This window comes from Phocoena sinus, chromosome 13 (genome assembly GCF_008692025.1).
Source record: "Phocoena sinus isolate mPhoSin1 chromosome 13, mPhoSin1.pri, whole genome shotgun sequence".
In the NCBI taxonomy this organism is placed as follows: domain Eukaryota; kingdom Metazoa; phylum Chordata; class Mammalia; order Artiodactyla; family Phocoenidae; genus Phocoena; species Phocoena sinus.
This window is the reverse complement of record NC_045775.1, coordinates 62,145,027-62,166,538: the sequence shown is the minus strand read 5'-3', so window position 1 is coordinate 62,166,538 and position 21,512 is coordinate 62,145,027. Positions and strand designations below refer to the sequence as shown.

General features: G+C 33.9%; 1 protein-coding gene across 6 annotated transcripts in view; it reads left to right on the top strand.

Moving 5' to 3' along the window:
- Nucleotides 1-21,512, top strand: part of EXOC6B (exocyst complex component 6B) — a 729,400-nt gene that overhangs the window by 289,601 nt on the left and 418,287 nt on the right. For all 6 annotated transcript variants that reach the window (XR_004352738.1, XM_032652455.1, XM_032652454.1 and 3 more), the window contains one exon: nucleotides 15,375-15,443. Coding sequence is in view for 5 of the 6 variants with exons in the window: in XM_032652455.1 (XP_032508346.1) it covers nucleotides 15,375-15,443 (69 nt within the window). In the remaining variant the exon portion in view is untranslated. The remainder of the gene's footprint in view (nucleotides 1-15,374; nucleotides 15,444-21,512) is intronic.

The window sequence follows — 21,512 nt, the reverse complement described above, 5'->3', positions numbered from 1 at the left end:
TTTAACATTTCTATTTTCTCATGATTTAATCTTGGTAGACTGTATGTTTTTAGGAATTTATCTGTTTCTTCTAGGTTGTCCCATTTGTTGGCATATTATTGTTCATAGTATTCTCTTATCATCCTTTGTATTTTTGTGGTATCAGTTTTAACTTCTCTTTCATTTCCGATTTTATTTGAGCCCTCTCATTTTTTTTCTTGCTTAGTCTGAAAGCTTGTCAATTTTGTTTATCTTGTTAAAGAACCAGCTCTTACTTTCATTGACCTTTTCTATTGTCTTTTTAGTCTCTATTTCATTTATTTCTGCACTGATCTTATTATTTTCTTCCTTCTACTAACTTTGGGCTTTGTTTGTGCTTCTTTTTTTAGTTCCTTAAAGTGTAAAGTTAGATTTCTCTTGTTTCTTAAAGTAGTCCTGTGTTGTTGTTGACTTCCTTCTAAGAACTACATTTGCTGCACCCCACAGATTTTAGTATGTAATATTTCTGCTTTCACTTGTCTCTACATATTTTTTGATTTCACTTTTGATTTCGTCAGTGACCCAGTGGTTGTTTAGTAGAATGTTGTTTAATTTCCACATTTTTGTGGGGTTTTTTTTTTCAGTATTCCTCTTGTAATTGATTTCTATTTTCATAGCTTTGTGGCCAGAAAAGATGCTTCATATAATTTTGGTCGTCTTAAATTTATTGAGACTTGATTTTTGGCCTAACAAGTGATTTATCCTGGAGAGTGTTCCATGTGCACTTGAGAAGAATGTGTATTCTGCTTCTTTTAGATGGAGTATTCTGTATAAATCTATTAATTCCATTGGATCTAATATGTCATTTAAGGCTGATGTTTTCTTATTGGTTTTCTGTCTGGATGGTGTATCTATTGCTATAAGTGGGGTGTCAATGTCCCCTACTATTATTGTATTGCTATTAATTTTCTCTTTAAGTTCATTAATATTTGCTTTATGTATCTTGGTACTCCTATGTTGGGTGCATAGATATTTTAAGTGTTGTTTCCGTAGTGTAGTGGTTATCACATTTGCCTTGCACATATGTATAAACGTTATATCTTCTTGCTGTATTAACCCCCTTATTGTTATGTAGTGCTTCTCTTTGTTTTTTATTACAGTCTTTGTTTTAGAGTCCATTTTGTCTCATATGACTATAGCTATACCAGCTTTCTTTTCATTTCCATTTGCATGGAATGTGTTTTTCCATCCTTTTACATCCAGTCTGTTTATGTCCTTACTTATGAAGTGAGTCTTTTGTAGGCAGCATATAGATGGGTCTTGTTTTTTATTTTTTAATCCATTCAGCCACTCTGTCTTTTGATTGGAGAATTTAGTCCATTTATATATAAAGTAATTATTGATAGGTATGTACTTACTGCCATTCTGTGATTTGTTTTCTAGCTATTTTTATAGCTTCTGTTTCTTTTTCTCTCTTCCCTTGTGGTTTGATGATTTTCTTTAGTGCTTTGTTTAGATTCCTTTCTCATTTTCATTTGTGTATTTACTATAAGTTTTTTCTTTGTAGTTATCAGGTTCACATGTATCATCCCATGTATATCAGGTTCACATGTGTCATCCCATGTATATAACAGTCTATTTTAAGTTGATAGCAACTTAAATTTGAGCACATTCCACAATTCTACATTTTTTTTTTTTTTTTTTTTTTTTGCGGTACGCGGGCCTCTCACTGTCGTGGCCTCTCCCGTTGCGGAGCACAGGCTCCGGATGCGCAGGCTCAGCGGCCATGGCTCACGGGCCCAGCCGCTCCGCGGCATGTGGGATCTTCCCGGACCGGGGCATGAACCCGCGTCCCCTGCATCGGCAGGCGGACTCTCAACCACTGCGCCACCAGGGAAGCCCAATTCTACATTTTTTACTATCCCACTACATTTTATGTTTTTGATGTCACATTTAACATCTTTTTATTTTATGTTCCCTTAGCAAATTATTGTATTTTTAGCTAATTTTATTTCTTTTGTCTTTTAAACTTCATGGTAGCATTATAAGTGATTTATCTGCTACCTTCTTATTTACCTTTTCCTATGAGATGTGAATTTTCTTATGTTTTCTCCTTATTAATTAGTGCCATTTTTTTTCAACTTAGGGAATTCCCTGTAACATTTCTTATAAGTCCACTTTAGTGGTGATAAACTTCTTTAGGTTTTGATTATTTGGAAAACTCTCTATCCCTCCTTTAATTCTGAATGTGATAACCTTGCTGGGTAGAGAATTATTGGTTGGAAAATTTTTCCTTTCAGTAATTTGAATATGTCATGCCATTCACTTATGGCCTGCAAAGTTTATTCTGAGAAATCTGCTGAAAGCCTTATGAGGTTTTCTTTCTATGTAATAAGTTGCTTTTCTCTCATTGCTGTTAAGATTCTCTCTTAGTCCTTACTTTTACCATTTTAATTATAATGTGTCTTGGTGTGGTTCTCTTTGGTTTTGCCTTACTTGGAACTCTTTTGGACCTGGATGTCTGTTTCCTTCCCCAGATTAGGGAAGTTTTCAGCTATTACTTTTTCAAATAATTTTTCTGACCCTTTCTCTTCTTTTTGCCTTCTGGGACTTCTATAATATAAATGTTTTTTTGCTTGATGTTGTCTCAGAGGTCCCTTAGGTATATTCACTTAAAAATTTTTTTTTCTTTTTGCTGCTTTTTCTAGGTGATTTCCATGCTTTTCTTCCAGCTCATTGATTCATTCTTCTTCATCCAATCTGCTGTTGAACCCCTCAGGTGTATATTTCAGTTGAGTTATGACTGCTATTTGGTACTTTCATATATTTTCTATCTTTTCGTTAAGGATATCACTGTGTTCATTCATTCCTCTCCTGAGTTTGGTGAGTATGTTTATGACCATTACTTTAAACTGTTAATCAGGTTGGTTGTTTATCTCCATTTCATTAAGGTCTTTTTCTGGGCATCTGTCTTATTTTTTGGTTTGGAGTATATTCCTTTGTCTCCTCATTTTGCCTGGCTCTCTGTGTTTGTCTATATGTTATTAGGTGAAACAGCTGTCTCTCTCATTCTTAAAGGAGTGTTCTTGTATAAGGTATGATCCTTGGGGCCTGGAAGCACAGTCTTCCCTGGCCACCAGAGCCAGGTGCTCAAGGGTTGTCCCTCATGTGGGCTGCACCTGCCCTCCAGCTGTGGTGGGACCTCAGCTGCTTCGTGGGGAAGATGGGGAGTGGTGCACTTGGCCGGCCTGGTTTTGATGTTGGAAATCTGTTTTGAATCTTTATGTCATACTGTGGTATATGCAGATGTTATTGCTTTTCTCTACATGTCTAGACAGAACTTAAAAAATATTTTTAGAAGTAGTGAACATTTTAGCTTGAGAGTATATTAGATTTTTCCGAAATATTATTTTTGAAATATTGGAACACATAGTACAAAGAACCACTTAAGGTGATCTATTATTTGTGAGAAAGGGGACAATAATACCTACTAAGGGTAGGGTCATTGTGAGGATTGACTGAAGTAATTTATATGATGCTTCTGTCATAGTGCTTGGCACATACAATGCTACCAGTATATAATAGTTAATATTATGGCATTCTGACTGTGTGCTTTTTTTGGAATAAAGGTGAAATATATCTTGATATAGTTTTTGATGATGTATATTTACATGGAGTGGTGACTACAATCTACTGTAAACGAAAAATCTACTGAAATAAAGCAGTATTGAGTAAGAAATAGCTTGAAGAAGCAGGACCTATGATTTCTTCTTTGTTTCTAGGTTACTTCAGAGCTTCTGTATTCTTAGAACACTTCATTGGTGTCATATTTCTGGCAGATATCTCTTTTAATTTGTTTACATACTGTTAGTGACTAGTGGTCACTATGTTATCCACAAAACTCTTAATAGAGTATGGATCAAATAAATGTTTGTTGAACAAATGATCCATGTCAGGTTTAACTCTTAAGATTTTGGTGTCTTTCTTGAAATATGTAATTAACACGATGGAAGTGCTAATTTAAATACAAATGTCATGTGTTTAATATAAAGCCTTCTGAGATGTCTTTTTGATTATGTTACTTTAATTTTGAGGTAACAAGTTGTATTTGTTTGCTAGAGCTGCCATACCAGAATACCACAGGTTGCGTGGCTTAAACAACAGAAATTTCTTTTCTAATAGTTCTGGAGGGTGATACTCTCAAGATCAAATTGCCAGCAGGGTTGGTTTATCCTCAGGCCTTTCCTCTTGGCTTGCAAATGGCTACCTTCTTGCTGTGTCCTCACATGGCTTTTTCTCTGCTTGCACGCCCCAGGTGAGTCTTCCTCTTCTTATAGGGACATCAGTTATTGTATTAGGGTCCCACCCTTATGACTTTATGTTACTTTAATTACCTCCTTAAAGGCCCTATTTTCAAATGCAGTCACTATGGGGGTTAGGGCTTCAATATATGAATTTTGGGGGAGACACAATTCAATCCATAGCAAGGTGATTATAAAAAAACACAAGATTTGTCTATAGAAGGTGTAAGTTCTGTCAGCTTTTGTGCTGTTGAAGGAAGTCCTATAATTTCTCTGAGCATCTCTTTTCTCACCTATAAAATAGTGACAATAATTAATTAATGTCAAATTGCTTATGTAAAATTTTGGTTATGATATTTGATCCAAATTTCAAATTGTTTATTGCAGAACTTTCTATTGACGGGAAGGTAACAAAATGGGTTATTTCTCAACAAGTTAAAGTGAAATAAAAGATGCCGTTAGGACTTTAGAGTTTAAATTAGAGGTTGTATATTGGCAGCCCATGGGCCAGAAACAGCTTACAGAATGGTTGTTGGCTTGTACAGTGCTTAAAAGTTTTAAAATTAGTTTCAAACTTTTAAAAGTTAGTTGAATTCACACAAAAATATCTGTATTTCCAACCTAGTCTCTTTCTAAGCATGGTAGTAATATACTAGCCCTGAGCTTCAAGGTTGCTACAAAGGATATGGTTTTTCCACTAAGCCACAATCCCGGTTGTGTCTGCACATTAGATATTGCCATTTATTATCATATTTGTGCAGTTGTTGAGGGAAATATTACTTTTACTGAGTGTGTATTAAAAAATGGCAAAATGGAAGATACACTGGCAGGACCACATGTTTGGAAAAAAAAGATGAGAATATACTCCATTGTAAAAATAAGTAGTAGTCCTAGATATTTCATATACAAAGTATGTCTGTTAAAAGAATACAGTTTAACATGCTGGCCTGCTTTGCTGGTTCCCTGTACCCACTGACCCCTGTCTCCTTTGAGTTTTCCATTTCTATTCTTTTTTTTTTTGCGGTATGTGGGCCTCTCACTGTTGTGGCCTCTCCGGCTCCGGACGCGCAGGCTCAACAGCCATGGCTCACGGGCCCAGCCGCTCCACGACATGTGGGATCTTCCTGGACTGGGGCACGAAGCCACGTCCCCTGCATCAGCAGGCGGACTCTCAACCACTGCGCCACCAGGGAAGCCCTCCATTTCGATTCTTGATGAAAGCTGGTCTGTTAAGGATAAATGTAGTCAAATGAAAAGTAGGTACCTGTATTTATAACCAAATGGCAATAAAGACAATTGAAAAAGTTGAGTGAAAACATTATGACATGCTTAGATATTCTATTTTGCTTTTCTTATTCCTAATTTTTGATCTTTTGGGTCTGTCCATTGGCAAAAATTTATTATGGCTCTCATTGATTTAAGATCTTTAAAATTTTTTCATTTTCTGATAGTATAAAGTTCTTGTTTTGAAATTATTTGCCTTAATTATAAAAGTCTACTTGCCTTTTCAGGTCTTCTGGAATTTCTCCTTTATGTGCTCATTGCTTATTCAACTACCACCTTCACTCTGTGCTAAGTTGCTAATAACCCCAACTAGGGAATGTACTCCCCCACCACTCCTTGTCTAAAATACCAAATTCTACTTTTCCCTGAGGACTAGGTCAATCTCACCTCTTCTGTAACATCCTCTTCTTACTTATTTATAAGAATTTTTAATTACAGTATAAGTGACATATAACATATTAGTTTTGGGTGTACAATGTAATGATTTGATATTTCTGTGTATTACAAAATGATCACCACAGTAAGTCTAGTTAATCTATCACCATACATAATTGCAATTTTTTTTGTTTTTTGGTGATGAGAACTTTTAAGATCTACTCTCTTAACAGCTTTCAAGTATATAATACATTATTATTAACTATAGTTGCCATGTTGTACATTGCATGCCATGACATTTATTTTATAATTGGAAATCTGTACCTTTTGACCCCTTTCACTCATCTTGCCCATCCCCAACTCCCACCTCTAGAGTAATATCCTCTTTTAAAAAGCTTTTTTAAAAGAAATTTTAAATCTTTAGAAAACTTACCAGAGTGGTAAGATGAACATACATATACCTTCACTTAACTACTTATTAAATTTGGAGATTTTTCTCTCAAAAAATTGATTTTGAAAGTCAATTTTATTTTCCACCCTCTCCCACTGCCCCAGCTAAAGTTGAATTATTTGAAAGAAAGTGGCATATTTCATCCATCATATTTGAACTCTCAATACAGAAACTTCTAGTTTTCTGAGAATGATATCCTTCCACATAACCACAATACAATGGTCACACTCAGGAATTTTAATTTTGTTACAATACTACCACTTAATATGTCACGTGTATACAAATTTCCCCATAATGTCCTTTACAGCAGTTTTTTTCTTTCATTTTTTCCTGCAACCACATCTAGACAAGTATCACACATTGCATTTAATTTTTATGTCTATTTATTCTCCTTTAATATCCCTTTATTTAGGCATATCTGGTGCGTCCTTCTGATTAGATTCAGGTTAATCATTTTTGGCAGGAGTATAACAAAAGTAGTATTATGTTCTTTTCAGTGCATCATATCAGGATGTACACAATTGGTTAAGGTGGTGTCTACCAGATTTCTCCACTGTAAAGGTGCCTTTCCTCCTTTGTAATTAATAAGTGATCTATAGAGTGATACTTTTAGATCATGCAGCTATCCTGTTCCCTGTTTTTCACCTGTTGGTTTAGAATTCATTGATATTTTTTTCCTGAATCATGTGTTACTGTGGTGATTATAAAATAGTGATTTTTCTATCTTTATCATTTCATTCACATTGATTAGTTGACATTATTCTTTAAAGAACTTTACTTTTCTCCCTTTTTTTTGTGTGTGTCAGTGTTGTCACATATATTCTTTTTTATATACAAGGGTTATAGTCCATTCTTGTCTTTCATTTTGATTCTCCAGTTGTTCCAAATTTGGCTAGTGGGAGTCTCATCCATTGTCTTCATCAGTTTTTGAGCACTTCCTTTTTTTTCTGGCACAAGATATTCCTGGTCTACTCCAGGTTTTGCCCCAGCCCCCAGTATTAGCTATTTTGTCAAAGAGTTCTTGTTCCTTTTACTGGATAGTGATATTTAGAAACTGAGATGTGGGCATTAGGTATGCTCCTTTTGTGGACAGAGTTAAGAAATACACATGCTGTACCAACATAGGCATTTTTATAAATTGTGAGTTAAACCTGATGCTTCTAATTTAAACCTGATATCATAGTTCTTCCTCTTCTTCTATTCCATATTTGTGTCTCTGAGAATCCTGGTTCCCAGAGTATTAATATATTTACTCATTTGCCTAATCATATAACACAAAATAGTTTCAGAATTTCTATGCATGTGTCATTAAAAGCAGTAAACTTATTAAGTTCAAGATTTCTTTGCAGTCCTTCTCATCGTACAATACAGTGGAGCTATATAGTTCAGAGTATTTTGTTCAGATGTTTCTTGGCTATTTTATTTTCTCGTGTGTGATTGTTACCAAATTTATATATTCTTAAGTTCATTTGTTCCTTTTGTGTTATTTTTGGGGTTCCCCATCCTTATTAATTTAATTTTTTTGACTATGTAAAATATGAACATGGTTGAAAAGGCAGAATTATGTAAGAAGATATGTTCAGTGAAATCCCATTTTCCTCTTTATCTCTCCCTTCCTGATCCTACCCACCCTTTGTAAATAATCAGTATTTTGAGTTTGTGTGTGTTTGTGGCGTGTGTACTTACCCTTTCTCATACCTTACACAACATTAATAGCATCATACGTATATATTTTTTGTACTTTGTTTTTTCACTTGAAAATATATCCTGAAAATAGTAATTTTCATATCACTTCATAGAAATCATTCTCATTCTATTTTTATTGCCAAATTGTACTCTGTTATTTGAATGAACCATAGTTTATTCAGCCAATTTCTTATAGGTAGGCATTTAATGATTTCCAATCTTTTCCTATGAAAGTGTAGTGTCTCTACTACATAGCTATTTGAATTAGCTTAACAAAATACTGACAAAATCAAGTACTGGCTGGGTGCTGAACAAATTAAATATTGCTGTGAAAATGCAAAATGGTACAGTCAGTTTGGAAAACAGCCTGTTAGTGTATTATAAAGGTGAACATACACTTACCATATGACCCCAGCAGTCTCACTCCTAGGAATTTACCCATTATATTCACACAATAACCTCTACCTGAATGTTTGTAGCAACTTTATTCATACATTGCCAGAAAGTAGAAGCAACCCAAGTGTCCTCCAATGAGTGAAGGGATAAATGAACCGTGGTATATCCATAATTAGAGTATCACTCTGAAATAAAAAGAAGTGAACTATAGATACATGAAACAACATAAATGAATCTCAGATGCATTATGCTAAATGAAAGAAGCAAGATTCAAATGCTACATATGGTATGAGTCTATTTATATGACATTCTTGAAAAGGCAAAAGTCTAGGGACATAAAATGGATCAGTGTTTGTCAAGGGCTGAGCATTAGGGAACAATTTGACTACAAAGGGGCATGAGGGAAATTTTGGGGGTGGTGGAACCCTTTTTAAAAATCTAGATTGTGATAGTGATTACAGGACTATATGGATTTTTTTAGAACATACAGAGTTGTTCACTAGAAAGGATGGATTTTATTGTATGTAAAACACCTTAAAACTTAAAAAAAGATTCATAATAAACCCCAAAACCTGAGAATTGTTTTCCATATAGTTGGAGATGTTTCTTCAGGGTAGGTTTCTAGATTGTTGATTCAAGGGGTAAATGCATATGTAGTTTTGTTAGATAATGTCAAATTGTGCTCCATGGAGGTTGTAACATTTTCTGTACCTCCACCCTACCAGCAATGTGTGAGGTGCCTATTTTCTTATAGCTTCCTTGAGACCATTTTGTTAAGTTATTGAATTTTTCCAGTTGCATAAATGAGAAATGGTATAGTTTGAGTTTGCATTCCTTTTACTGTGGGTGAAATGTAGTATCTGATAAGTTTGAGGGCTATTTGTATCTTTTTTCCCCAAAAAACTATCCGCTCTTTTGTTTCGCCCATTTTTTTCTAATGATTTTGGGGTTTTTTCCCTTCAATTTTTATGATTTCCTTATATATTAGGGATATTAGTTCTTTATCTATAACATTATACTATTTTCTTCTACCTACTTTTGATCACCTTAACTTTTCCTTCTCTTAGAACTTTTTATATTTAATACCATATTCGTGCTAAATTTCCTTTTTCCCTAATAGTTTAGAGTTTCTTAGCATATAGTAGACCGTTGTTAAATAAAGACCAGTTGAATTTTTATTTCCTAAGTGTTCAGGTTCAAGCAGAGAATTCTTGAGGGACCCTCATTTAATTTTAGCCACAAGGTTTTTTGCAATGTCTCAGTAAGGAGAAATGCCGATATTTTTCCTGATTTCTTCTGTTTAGTGCAAGTACTTGAGTAAATTAAGTGGTAATCTACTGAGGGATTTCTCAGGAAGAATTCTAATAATTTGTGAGAAGCTCAATAGAAAAATACTGTACTTTTTAGGATAGGGCTCTGGTCAGGGTATTCTTATATGTTTAAAAGCTTAGAAATTTTTTTGTACTTTAGCCAATTCTAGTCACTTAGAATCCTGTGCCTTCTGGTTTGTGTGTCTGTGGTGTTTAGTCCAGCTTTATTAAAGCTTATGTCCAAATGAATTCTACCCTTCTTTTCTCTGAAATTTGGAAGTCAAGTAGTTCAGAAAAGTACACTGGTAAAAAATGTTTGACGGGTATTTCCTGGCTTCCAAACATAATATGGGCAGTCAAATTGGTCCTCTGAATTCAGAGGCAATGCCCCTTTAGCTAATCATTTGTTGTTTTCTCCTTTGAGAAAAATGCCTGGTGTATTTTAATGACTTGAGATCCAACTAATTTTCAGAGATAGGCACCAAGTCCCTAGATTCATTTACCAATACCAAGAAACTGAAATACCAAAATACTGTTTTAAGTGGTAATCAAAAGTATTTTCAAGATGGAGAATGATTCAAATAATTAGTGGGAAGCATATCTAAATTCCTTGTGAACTTCTATCATACTCTTTTTGGAAGAGCCACCTACTTTAAAAGGGTTTGTAAGAGAAAAATAAATGGCCTGTGTGTGTGTGTGTGTGTGTGTGTTTGTGTGTGTGTGTGTTTGTGTGTCAGTATCTCCTCGGACAGCTGTGTGAACAACAGAACTAGAGCACCCTAATGCATTTCTGTTTTCATGTACTGTCTTTATCAGCAGCCTAGGTAAATCTCTCTTAGTACATTTGCTACTCTTCTTGAGTGGAAGGAGACAAGTGATGGTTTCTTGTACTCTATTCCCCTTTTCTAATGATGTGCTTTACCCAGTAGTAAAGCAGGTAGATTTACCAGGTTGTTACCTACAGATACACTAGTGAGCCTTTAAAGGTAGTGGAAAGAACTAACTTTTAACTCCTTTTTTTTGGAAAATAAATATTAAATGAGTGTATCTGTTAAAACTTGAATGTCATTATTTTAAAATCAAAATCTCCTTTTTTAAAAAAATTAACATTTTCCTTATCATATATGAGACGAACTTACCCACTAACCTTTCCATTTTCAGAAACTTCCTTTGACTTGAACTAAGATGTATTAGAAAAGAAGAAAAACATATAAAAATCAGATCCTGATGTTTTGCAAGAATTTTCATAATCAGAAATACTCATGTTTCTTTTCTTCTTGACATCTAATATTCCCGTTTTTCCTCTGAATCTTTATATCTTCTCTAATGTATATTGTGTACAGAGGTTCAAAAGACTATTTTTTTCAGGGTGGTTTTCATTAATTCTATTTATAAATTTACTTTTCTTACTTTGTAGCATCCTCTGTCCAGACTCTTTTTGCCATCTATTTAGTGGCATCATGTGATAGCTGGTGTATTGACGGATGTAATGCTATTTAACAGCAAATAGTCTATAGACAATAATTAGGGAGTATTTCTTTGACTGAAGCTGTTAATATTTATCATAGAAATATAAGGTTGAAACAGACAGATTAGCCATATATATTGGTATCTAACAGTACACAATCTCTAGTGGGTATGTGAATGTTTAATTGTCGAACGTAGTTGTTGCCTCCATAGCATCTGCCTATGGATGTTGTAGGACAGTCACCTGTAAATTCTTTTAACAGCTTATTGTTATCTTTTATTTTAAAATATATCAAAGTTCTTTTAATTTATATAATATTATAATGCGCTCTCAGGCATAGATTTCTTAGGTACAGAATCTAAAATTTTACCTACTATTTGCTCCTCCCTGAAAATAAAGAGGTTTGAGCTGGCAGAAGGCGCTCCATTCAGAAACCATATAGGGAATTAGGCAGCTGCTGTCCTTGGTGATGAAATCATTTCATGTGAATTCTTAAGGAAAACAACTAGTTAAAAAAGCAGGATAATCTTAAGTATATTGTTTGTGGCTACTGTTGGTATGAAGATAGATCTATCTGAACTAGAAAAATACAGACTCCAGTATCTTAATGTCTTGAGTTCCTGACTGCCATGCAGAGGAAATGTTTAACTATTTTAATCATGTTTCTGTATCTCAGAAAGAAAGCCCTTATGAGAGGAAATGACAATGTCCTACCACAAAGTTATCTCTTATCAGTTATAGTCTCAGTCGATAATGATTTGTCAAACTTGGACATGTGTAAAATGCAAGGGCTGTGTTATTTACTTTGGAAAGGAAAAATTAGATGAAGCTGATAAAGACGGAGTCATGGCTTTTGTTAGGAGACAGAAACCATTAGAGGCAGTCATTGTTAGCTTAGGAAAGTGTCCTTGGACCCCTCCCTCTGCCCCAGCTGAAACCTAAACCTGCTTGGATCATTCTTTGCAGTCTGAGGGGAGGCAGGGGCAATGGAGAAGAAGAATGAAGACAGCTCTGACAGAGATTTAGCATTTTTTAAATAGGGAGCAAAATGTGGACCTTGAAATAGACTATTTATGTGAGTTAGGAAACATTGCCTTTTGTTCTAGTACTCCTTCCCCACTCCCATTTATTTAGGTTTTTGAAAGTTCATTTCTTATCCTTTCAAACGTGTAGCATTCCTTCACGTACAGTGTATGTTGCTCTCCTCCTTCCACCTTCCTGAAGATGTAAGTGATTCTTTTTCATTAGTGGAAGCAGAGAAAACACATCTAGCTCAAAGCAACATGAGTCAGTGCATGCTTTACATACCTTTCTTCTCACAGCACTCTTCTGGGTTCCTCACAGTGTTCCTAGTGTTCCTCACAGAAGGGAGCATGGAGGAAAAATGATTTCTAAACAGTAGGCTATTTGGAGGGTGGAAATAAAGTTTGCCCCATTCTGCTCCTTCTTGTCTAGATTTCTGTGTACCACTTTCAAAGCAGGAAAGCATGTGCTTAGGAGGACTTAACTGGATTATGATTTCAGAGGCTAAGAAATAGCAGAGCCAGTACTTCCAGGTCAGAGTACTTTAAACAGTTTGAAGCTGAATATGATGATGTCAAGACAGCCTCATAGAAAATAGGTTTGATAAATATTTGGTGGAGGTGACAGGAAAAGCCTTTGTCTCCTCTCTAATTATATTTAGTTTTTATTTGGCCCAGATAAACCAGTCTTCTCAGAACATTAGTAAAGGGCCCCATTAGGTTATTTGTCACAGATTTCTGGGGAAACTGTCCCCTAATGTGGATGTTCATTCTGTAAGGATGGGTCTGACTTGTGAAAGGATCAAGGCTCTGTCTGAGCAATGGTTAGAAGCAGTTTCCTTTTGAATGAAACCATGGCTCTGAGTTCAAAGCAAAACTAAATAAACTGCATGAAGAAGAGCATATAAACAAAGTTGTGATGAAATTTGTTTAAAATTAGGTAAAGTTTTCTTAAACTTTTTTAAAGTATATATTTCTAAAAAATAACTTTATAATTGTTAATTCTAAATAAAGGGAAAAAGTTTCATTTTCTATACAGATCAAAAAAATTTTTTTATGCATTTCTTTCTTGTCTTTTTTTATATGCACATGTAATTTTTAGGTAATTTAAATACTATTGTAAATATAATTTAATGGAGATTTTCTATTGTTTCTTCTTTTGAGATTGTTTTCCACTTAGCTCTAGTTTTCACTAGTAGGCTCTGGTTTTCTGGAAAAATAAAATAACTTTCCTTGAAATCTCCACTTCATAGAGGAGCAACTGTAAAGGTGCTTTAATATTGTGGTCATTTCAAATAAGAATGCCTGGAATGATCACCTGCTGCCTCTTTTTGTGTTGAGATGAAAATGAGTATCCATTGTACTCTTACATGCTTTTTAGTCGTACTTTTCTTTACCTACATGGTGCCCATCTGTCCATAAAATGTTTTTCTCAGTAATTTGGCAATGCTCACTAACTGTTTCTTTCTCTTTTTTCCTTTTGGCCGCACCATGCGGCATGTGAAATCTTAGTTCCCCGACTAGGGATCGAACCCACGCCCCCTCCATTGGAAGCGTGATGTCTTAAGCACTGGACCGCGGGGGAAGTCCAATGCTTACTAACTTTTCTAAATGCCTTTTTTTTTTTTTTTTTAAAGGGAAACTACACTTTGGCCATGGTGTAGGATCTTAAGCACCTTATCATCTTTGGATTCACAAAAAGTTTGTTTTGAGTGCTTACAGAGTGTACACTGTATAGAGTGAGGTTCCCAAACATAGAGATTTAATCTCTACTCTCATGGATGCAAAGCAAATGAACAGAATAGTCAATAAACTTGAACCAATATATAGAGAGATGTGATGGTTTTGGAGGGAAAAGAAAGTAGGTATTGTACTGTTGAATTGCAGAATGAGTAGATTTCATTAGGAACAGCATCTTGATGAAGAATCTGTTACCTAAAGAAGATATGAGGCTTACTTTATGAAGTAAAGGAAACTGACCTTGTAATCATGAATCAGCCCAACCCAATTTAGATGTGCCTGCTGCCTATATTCTGATGAATGATACAGTTACTAGTGTTACAGTAAAAACTTTAGCTAGGTCTTTATTTTGACTACTCTATTTCTTTATGTAATTTTGTCTTTTTTGTTTTATTTTGTTTAATATTTGCTTTCGGTGTTTCCTTTTATTCTTGTTAAATTTCTATGGGTCAACTGGATAGTTTGATAGTTTTTTTTTTTTCAGATGAGGAAATTGAGGTCAAAGTTAAGTGTGACTTATTCATCGTCACGATTGTAACAAATCAGTTTTAGCACTGTGACTATACTGCAGTTCTTACCTGATGTTTTTTGTTTTACTTTCTCTTTTGATGTCTAGGATTAATCTGTATGCATTGTTCATATTACAATTTTTTGATATTACTCTAGGTTTGGTTTTCCATTCATTATCTTACTCTTAAAAATATAGGGACTTCCCTGGTGGCGCAGTGGTTAAGACTCCGAGCTCCCAATGCAGGGGGCCCGGGTTCGATCCCTGGCCAGGGAACTAGATCCCACATGTGTACTGCAACTAAGGAGCCAGTGAGCCATAACTAAGGAGTCTGCGAACCACAACTAAGGAGCCTGCCGGCTGCAACTAAGACCTGGCACAACTAACTAACTAACTAAATTAAAAAAAAAAAATCATCTCCCCCTCTTCCTGGCATATTTCTGTATTTTGATTGCATGCTGACTTAATATTCACTGATTCTTATGCCCTTCAGAAGTTGCCTGGCAGGCCATTCAAGTGGCAAGTTTTGTTTTTGACCACTGAAACTTAGTTTTTTTATGTAGAGTACCATGTATCTAAGAAGACAAAGTCAAGTTAGCAAAGTCACATTTCCACCTTTTTCTTTTCCTTCTTTTTCCTGCAGCCTCCAAATGTGTCTCTAAAAGCAGATGCAGGACCAGTTACACCTGTTTCTGTTCTGTGTCCCAACCTCGGTGATATCCTCATTGCTTATTAATGCCATGGCTGAAATGCCAAACCTAGGTGTCTGGAAGCATACTTTTTTTTTTTTTTTAGTACTTGAGTATTAAAAATGAGTACAGTTGCTCTTAATAGCCTTGTTTGACTATTTTATGACAATCGTGGTTGTTTTGCAGGTACCTGGGGCCCAAGATTTGGTTGATTTCTCTCCTGTTTATCGATGTCTACACATATATTCTGTCCTGGTGAGTCTTTATCTGGCTCTGCCTAATAAAAATTTATATTGAATTCAAAACTCTGCATTCTCATATTTGATAGTTTTTCTGTTTAGTATTAAGAGTAAGGAATAAGAAACTGTTACTTAAGGAGTATCAGTTATTAAAAAAGTAATTCTTTTCTTCTTGAATCTTTTATTTGTGTTTGCCATGTGATACGCTATAGCTAGTAAAGTTAATTTCTATCAGTCATCAACAGATTATTAGATTATACCTAGAAATAGTGACACACAAATTCAGATTTCTATTCTTAATTTAATAATGTAGTTATTTATACAATAGCCTATCTTTACATATTAAAATAATATTTGTAAAAACTGTTTGCTTTATCATTCCTGATAATTCTTCCTTTGTCATATAACACATATGGGAAGAGGAACCTCTCTGGGGAGAAATATTATGGGTATTAATGGGATTCTAAGAAAGGCGCTTTCTCCTTCTTGGTAGTACACCTACATGCAGACACACAGATACATACGGTCAATAAAAAAATTAAACTATGAAGCTAAAGTATCATCAAAGACAAATTGATGAGAGAAGTCCATTATCGATATATTTTATAGCAAAGTTCAGTGAAACTTCTATCATGTTGTTTTTAGTATATTTGAATATGTCTTATTGCCCAGTGTGTTATCCATTTTCTTTCCTCGTATATTTACCATAGTGTCACTTAGTCATTACTCCAGATGGTTTGGGTGGACGTTATGGCCTGAAGTATTTTTGGTGATCTCCAGTAGTTTGAGAAAAGAACTGATAGTTTCTTCTCCTCTCCTCTCCTTCCTCCTCCCACTTCTCCTTGCTCTCTGCTTCCCTCTTTCCCTCTCCCTCTTTTCTCACTCTCTATTTCTTCTCTCCATTTATCATTCTTGCTATATGAAAATGAAGCAAGATATAGATAAAATTGTATCAAGGCATCTAAAATAAGTGACAGTTTCTTTTCAATATCACGTACAGAGAGTTAAATAAATTATAAACATCTTGGTTTGTGACACACTCTTTTCATCATTTCATACAAGGCCCCTGTTGTATTTTATTTTATCATGTTTTTTCCATTCATCCCATGTCCATAAGCCCATTTGTCTCTCATCCCCAAGTATGGTAACTCTAATATGTTTAATATATGATCATGGTTGTGTTTGTGTCCTTGAAAAATATATAGTGACTTGTATATGTATTTGTTTTTAACTTATTCAGATAGTATTGTCTTACTGACCTAGTTCTATTTCTTATATCTTTTGCTTAGCGCTATTTTTAATATCTGTCCTCCTTATAGTCTGTATATCTAGTTCATTGCCTCCCACTTAAACGTGATAGTTAATTGATGGTTTGTATTTGCTGTATTTAATTATCTATTACTTTAGTGATAACACTTAAATTGCCTATAATATTCTGCTGTAACAAATAGTACCCTCTTATGGACTGGTGTGTAAGTTTCTATGTTTTCTATACCTAGGCATGAAATTCTCGGGTTATAAGGTATATGTATCAATATAATATTTAATTTCACCAATTTCTAATAACCTGATGGATATTGATATCATTTTAATTTGCATTTCTCTGATGACTGGTAACATTATGTTTCTCTCTATAGACTTATTAATCACTTAAGATTTTTCTTCTCTGAACGGCCTACTTTTGGTCTTTGTTCAGTTTTTTTAATTGGATTTCTTGTTTTTGTCTTTTCTGTTTGCCGGAAAGAGACATTTCAGAAATTCTTCCAATATTGTAGATATTAACAGTTTAAGATATTACAGATATCTTTTTTCCAGTTTGCCACCAGATTCTAAACTATGTCTGTGTTATCTTTTGTGAAACAGAACTCTTTGATTTTAATATAATCAAGTCAATCAGTATTAACCTTATAATCTGTACTTTTTGATTCTTGTTTTTAAAAAATCCCTCTCTCTTTCAAGGTCATAGAGCATTCCTCTTCCATTACCTTTAACATTTTATCATTCACATTTTGATTTTGATCCATCTTGTTTTCACTGCTGTATGTATAGGTATGAGGTAGGGGTCCAACTCAATTGTTTTCTATGCGAGGAATTCAGTTTTATTAATCCCATCTATTACATAATCTGTACATCACTCAGTACTTCCTGGTAGTACATCTGGCATACACTAAACATTCATATTTATGTGAATCTGTTTCTCAGCTCTATAGTTTGTTATATTTGGTTTTGTAATATATCTACATATATAGTAAAAGAAGTACCTTCTCATTTTTCCTCTTTTAAATTGCTTTCACTATTTATAGAACTTTATTTTTCCATATATATTTTATAGTCAGTTTGAGTTTATAAGAAAAAATTTCTTAGAATATTTGTTTGAATCAATTGAATTTATAGATAAGTTTTGGGAAGAAGTGACCACTTTATAATGGTAAGTTATCCCATTTGTGGAAGAATAAGATCTACTTTAAAGTTATTTAATTAAGATGTGTTTCTATGTTAATAGCCTTGGGCATTTTTTTTTAAGTTAACAAGAAAATGCTTATAGTTTTTGTTGCTATTTTCTACTTTATTTTCTAATATTATTGCTGATATTGAGAAACACTATTGATTTTTGTAAGTTAACCTACATCTGACAACCTGCTCAACTCTTTTGCTAGTTATTGTAGTTTGTTTTTTTGGTTTATGATAGGTTTTCTGTGTAGTTGATCATAATATATGCAGATATTGACTTTGTTTCTTTTCTTCCTAGCCATATATCTCTTTGTTCTTATTGTGCTGTTGTATTGACCAGGATCATCATTACTTTGTTGTCTAGTAAAGTGATAGTGGACATCCTTCTGTGTTTTCTAATTTCAAAGAGAGAGTATCTAAAGTTTCTCCATTAACTTGATGTTTACAATAGGATTTTGGTAAATATTGTTTATCTAGTTATTCCTAGACTTCTTATAATTTCTTATAAAACCATAAATGAGTACTGAATTTTATTAAATTTGTTTTCCAAATATACTGATATAATGCTACGGTTTTTATCCTTTAATTCATGAAGGTGATGGATTTCATTGATAGATATTTCTGATATTAAACAATCCTTGCATTCCTTAGATAAATCCAACTTGATGAGGATGTATTACTGCCTTTTTTTTTTAACACCCTGTGGAATTCAACTGCTTTTTGTTTATTTATTTTATTTTTAATCTTTTTTGTGTTTCTGTTTATGGCCATAGTTTTCTTTTCTTCTAACTCTTTTTTTTTTTTTTTTGCATTGTCTTTATGTGGTTTGTAAGTCAGTGTTATTTTAACCTCTTTAGAATTGTTGAACATTCATCCCTTTTTTCTATTTTATAAAATGATTTGTATAAGATAGAAGTTATCTATTTATTGAAAGTTGAATAGAAATCACATATGCAGTAATACACATTTTTCCTTTGCCACGTACTTCCCTCTCCTTTCTCTCTTATTATCTTGCTTCCATGCTCCATGATTTTGTTTAGTCTCTTCAATAGTATGTATGGTTAAAGAACCATATTTGCTCATATAAAGTTTTATAAGCCTCATAATTGCAAAATCAAGTGCATATTTCCTCTCAAATAGTGTAAAGTCTTGAAAATGGGTAGTTTGTTTAGTTTAATGCTATATCCTCAGTACTTACAACAGTACTTAGTGTAGGTACTCAATAAATATTAGTTGAATGAATAGATAAATAAGTGGTACCTAAAGATGGATAAGTCAAGGACTTATGCTTTTACAGAACTATAATATATCAGGAAAGAAGTTACAACCTTTGAATGACTATAATATGACAGCACTATATCATCACTGTGTGTATGCTAGTTTTTTAAGCTTTATTAAGATTTAATGATATAGAAAATATAACAAATTTTCCTCAAGTGAGAATTCTAGTAGTGATTCATAAGAGTACTGAGGTAATTTATTTGCACACTAGTGGTGTTAAGCAAGTCACCCAAACCTTAGCTTTCTCATGTATAAAATGCAATAATAATTACCACTTAGTGCAGTTATAGATATTGTATGAACGGTGCCTATCTCTGGCACATAGTTGGCATTTAATAAATGGTAGTTAATATGGCAAAAATTATGTGTCTCTGATGTGGTCATTAGACATGTTATTGGTAATTTTCAAAGTATATGACAAAGTGTAGACATGTTGATAGAGGTTGTAGTTTCTGCCATCAACATGCAAAGTTTATCAATTATTTAAAATTCACACATTCTTAAATATACAAAGCCTATATAATCTTAAATTGTGAGGACAAAACAGGGAGACCTTAAACTGCCCACTTCAAAATAAATTCTATACACTGGTATTCAATAATATTGAAATATTTATTGTTCATAAATTTTAAAGCATTGTTTATATGGCAGAAACAGGCCTCTTCCCCCAATCATAACGTTTCTTGAGTTTTGAAGAAACACCCTATCTCAACTAGGGTGATAAGAACTCAGCTCTATTTTTTCTGGAATACATGTTTATTTTTTAGATGTCGCTGTTCCATTCCTATAGGGAATTTAAATAACTCAAATATCTCATTTGCTAAAGCGAGGGCCACAGCATGTATAACTTCCAAGGTTGACTTTTCACAGCTTTTTGGGGGCAGTAATTTATCACTTTTCTGTACTTGTTTCCACATTCTCAAATCACTAATTTGTATTATTGTATAATGAAAGATAGCTCCTCATAATATTAATGACAAATATATTTAATATAAATATTCATAATGTTTTCTTATTTCCTGATGTACTTAATATTAACATTAGGCTCTAAGAAGAGATTTAGGAATAGAGAAATAGAGAAGCTTATTAGAGGACTAAGGAGAAAGTAGTTTTCCTCTCTCTCATTCCTTTCCATTCCTATACTTGTCTCTACTTCTTTACTCTTCATTCTCCCATCACCCCAGGATATTTACTGTTCATACCACTACCCTGAATCTGTATCTTACTGGACTTTTCAGCTGCTTTTGACTTTGTTGACAGTTTACCACTTAAAACTCTTAATCCCTTCCTTTTTTCTCAATAACATATCCAGATCTCCAAATCTTGCAAATGTTACCTCTTAAATGTAGTTCTACTTCATCCTCCCCATCCTAAAATGATTGCCCTAGTGCAGATTTTCATCAGGATTATTGAAAACAGTCTCCTAAATGTTCTCCCTACCTTGTATCATAACCCCCTCACTCACTTCTCACTGTAGTGTTAATAATCTATCTATCACACAAATCTGACCAATGTTGTCTCCTTAAAATGCTCTGATTGGTCATCCGTGGAGTAAAATATAGAAGTATAGAAGAAGATACAGCATATGGAAGTACATATCCATGTCTGGTCTGCCATGTTTCCTGCTGCTTACCACCGTGCTTTAATGATACTGAACTGCTTCCAGTTCTTTCAATGTACTATGTTATTTCATGCATCTCATCCTTTTTTCATGCTAGTCCTTCTGCCTGAATTACTATTCCCATTTCTATTTTACTGATTCATATTTATTTCTTATTTATGTCCTCTAGCAAATTTTCCTGATGTTTCACTTTGAGCACAGTGGACCCTCTTCCTCTTTGCACTATCATAGGACTCAGTACATATTTACATTAGTGCTTACTGTATTATATCATTGTATTCTAAATAGGCATTCTTTTTCCTCAATCGACTATAAGCTTTTTTAGGGCAGGTACCATATTTTATTCATTTTTTTAGCCCTAGCACTTTGCACTTAGAATTAGTAGTATATAATACTAAGTAAATGTTTGTTTTTTACTTTGAAAGATAGCTACCCTCCTTTTGACCTGCAAATGAATCCAGCATTCTAGTCTCAGTCAATGTTATACAATATCAGAGCTGGGACTTATACAAGGGAAAACAGTTCTATTGGTATCCAACGGAAGGATCATAACAGAAGTAACAAAAAGTTCTAATATTTGTCATTTACAATAGTGTTTATCTGAACTTTTGGCCTGGAGGATAACAAGGCACACTTTGAATAAACATGGCAATATTTATTATTTTTAGTGAAACCGACCTTCCATTCACCCCCCTTTTATGGCTGTGCTGCTTATAAATTCCCAAAGGATTA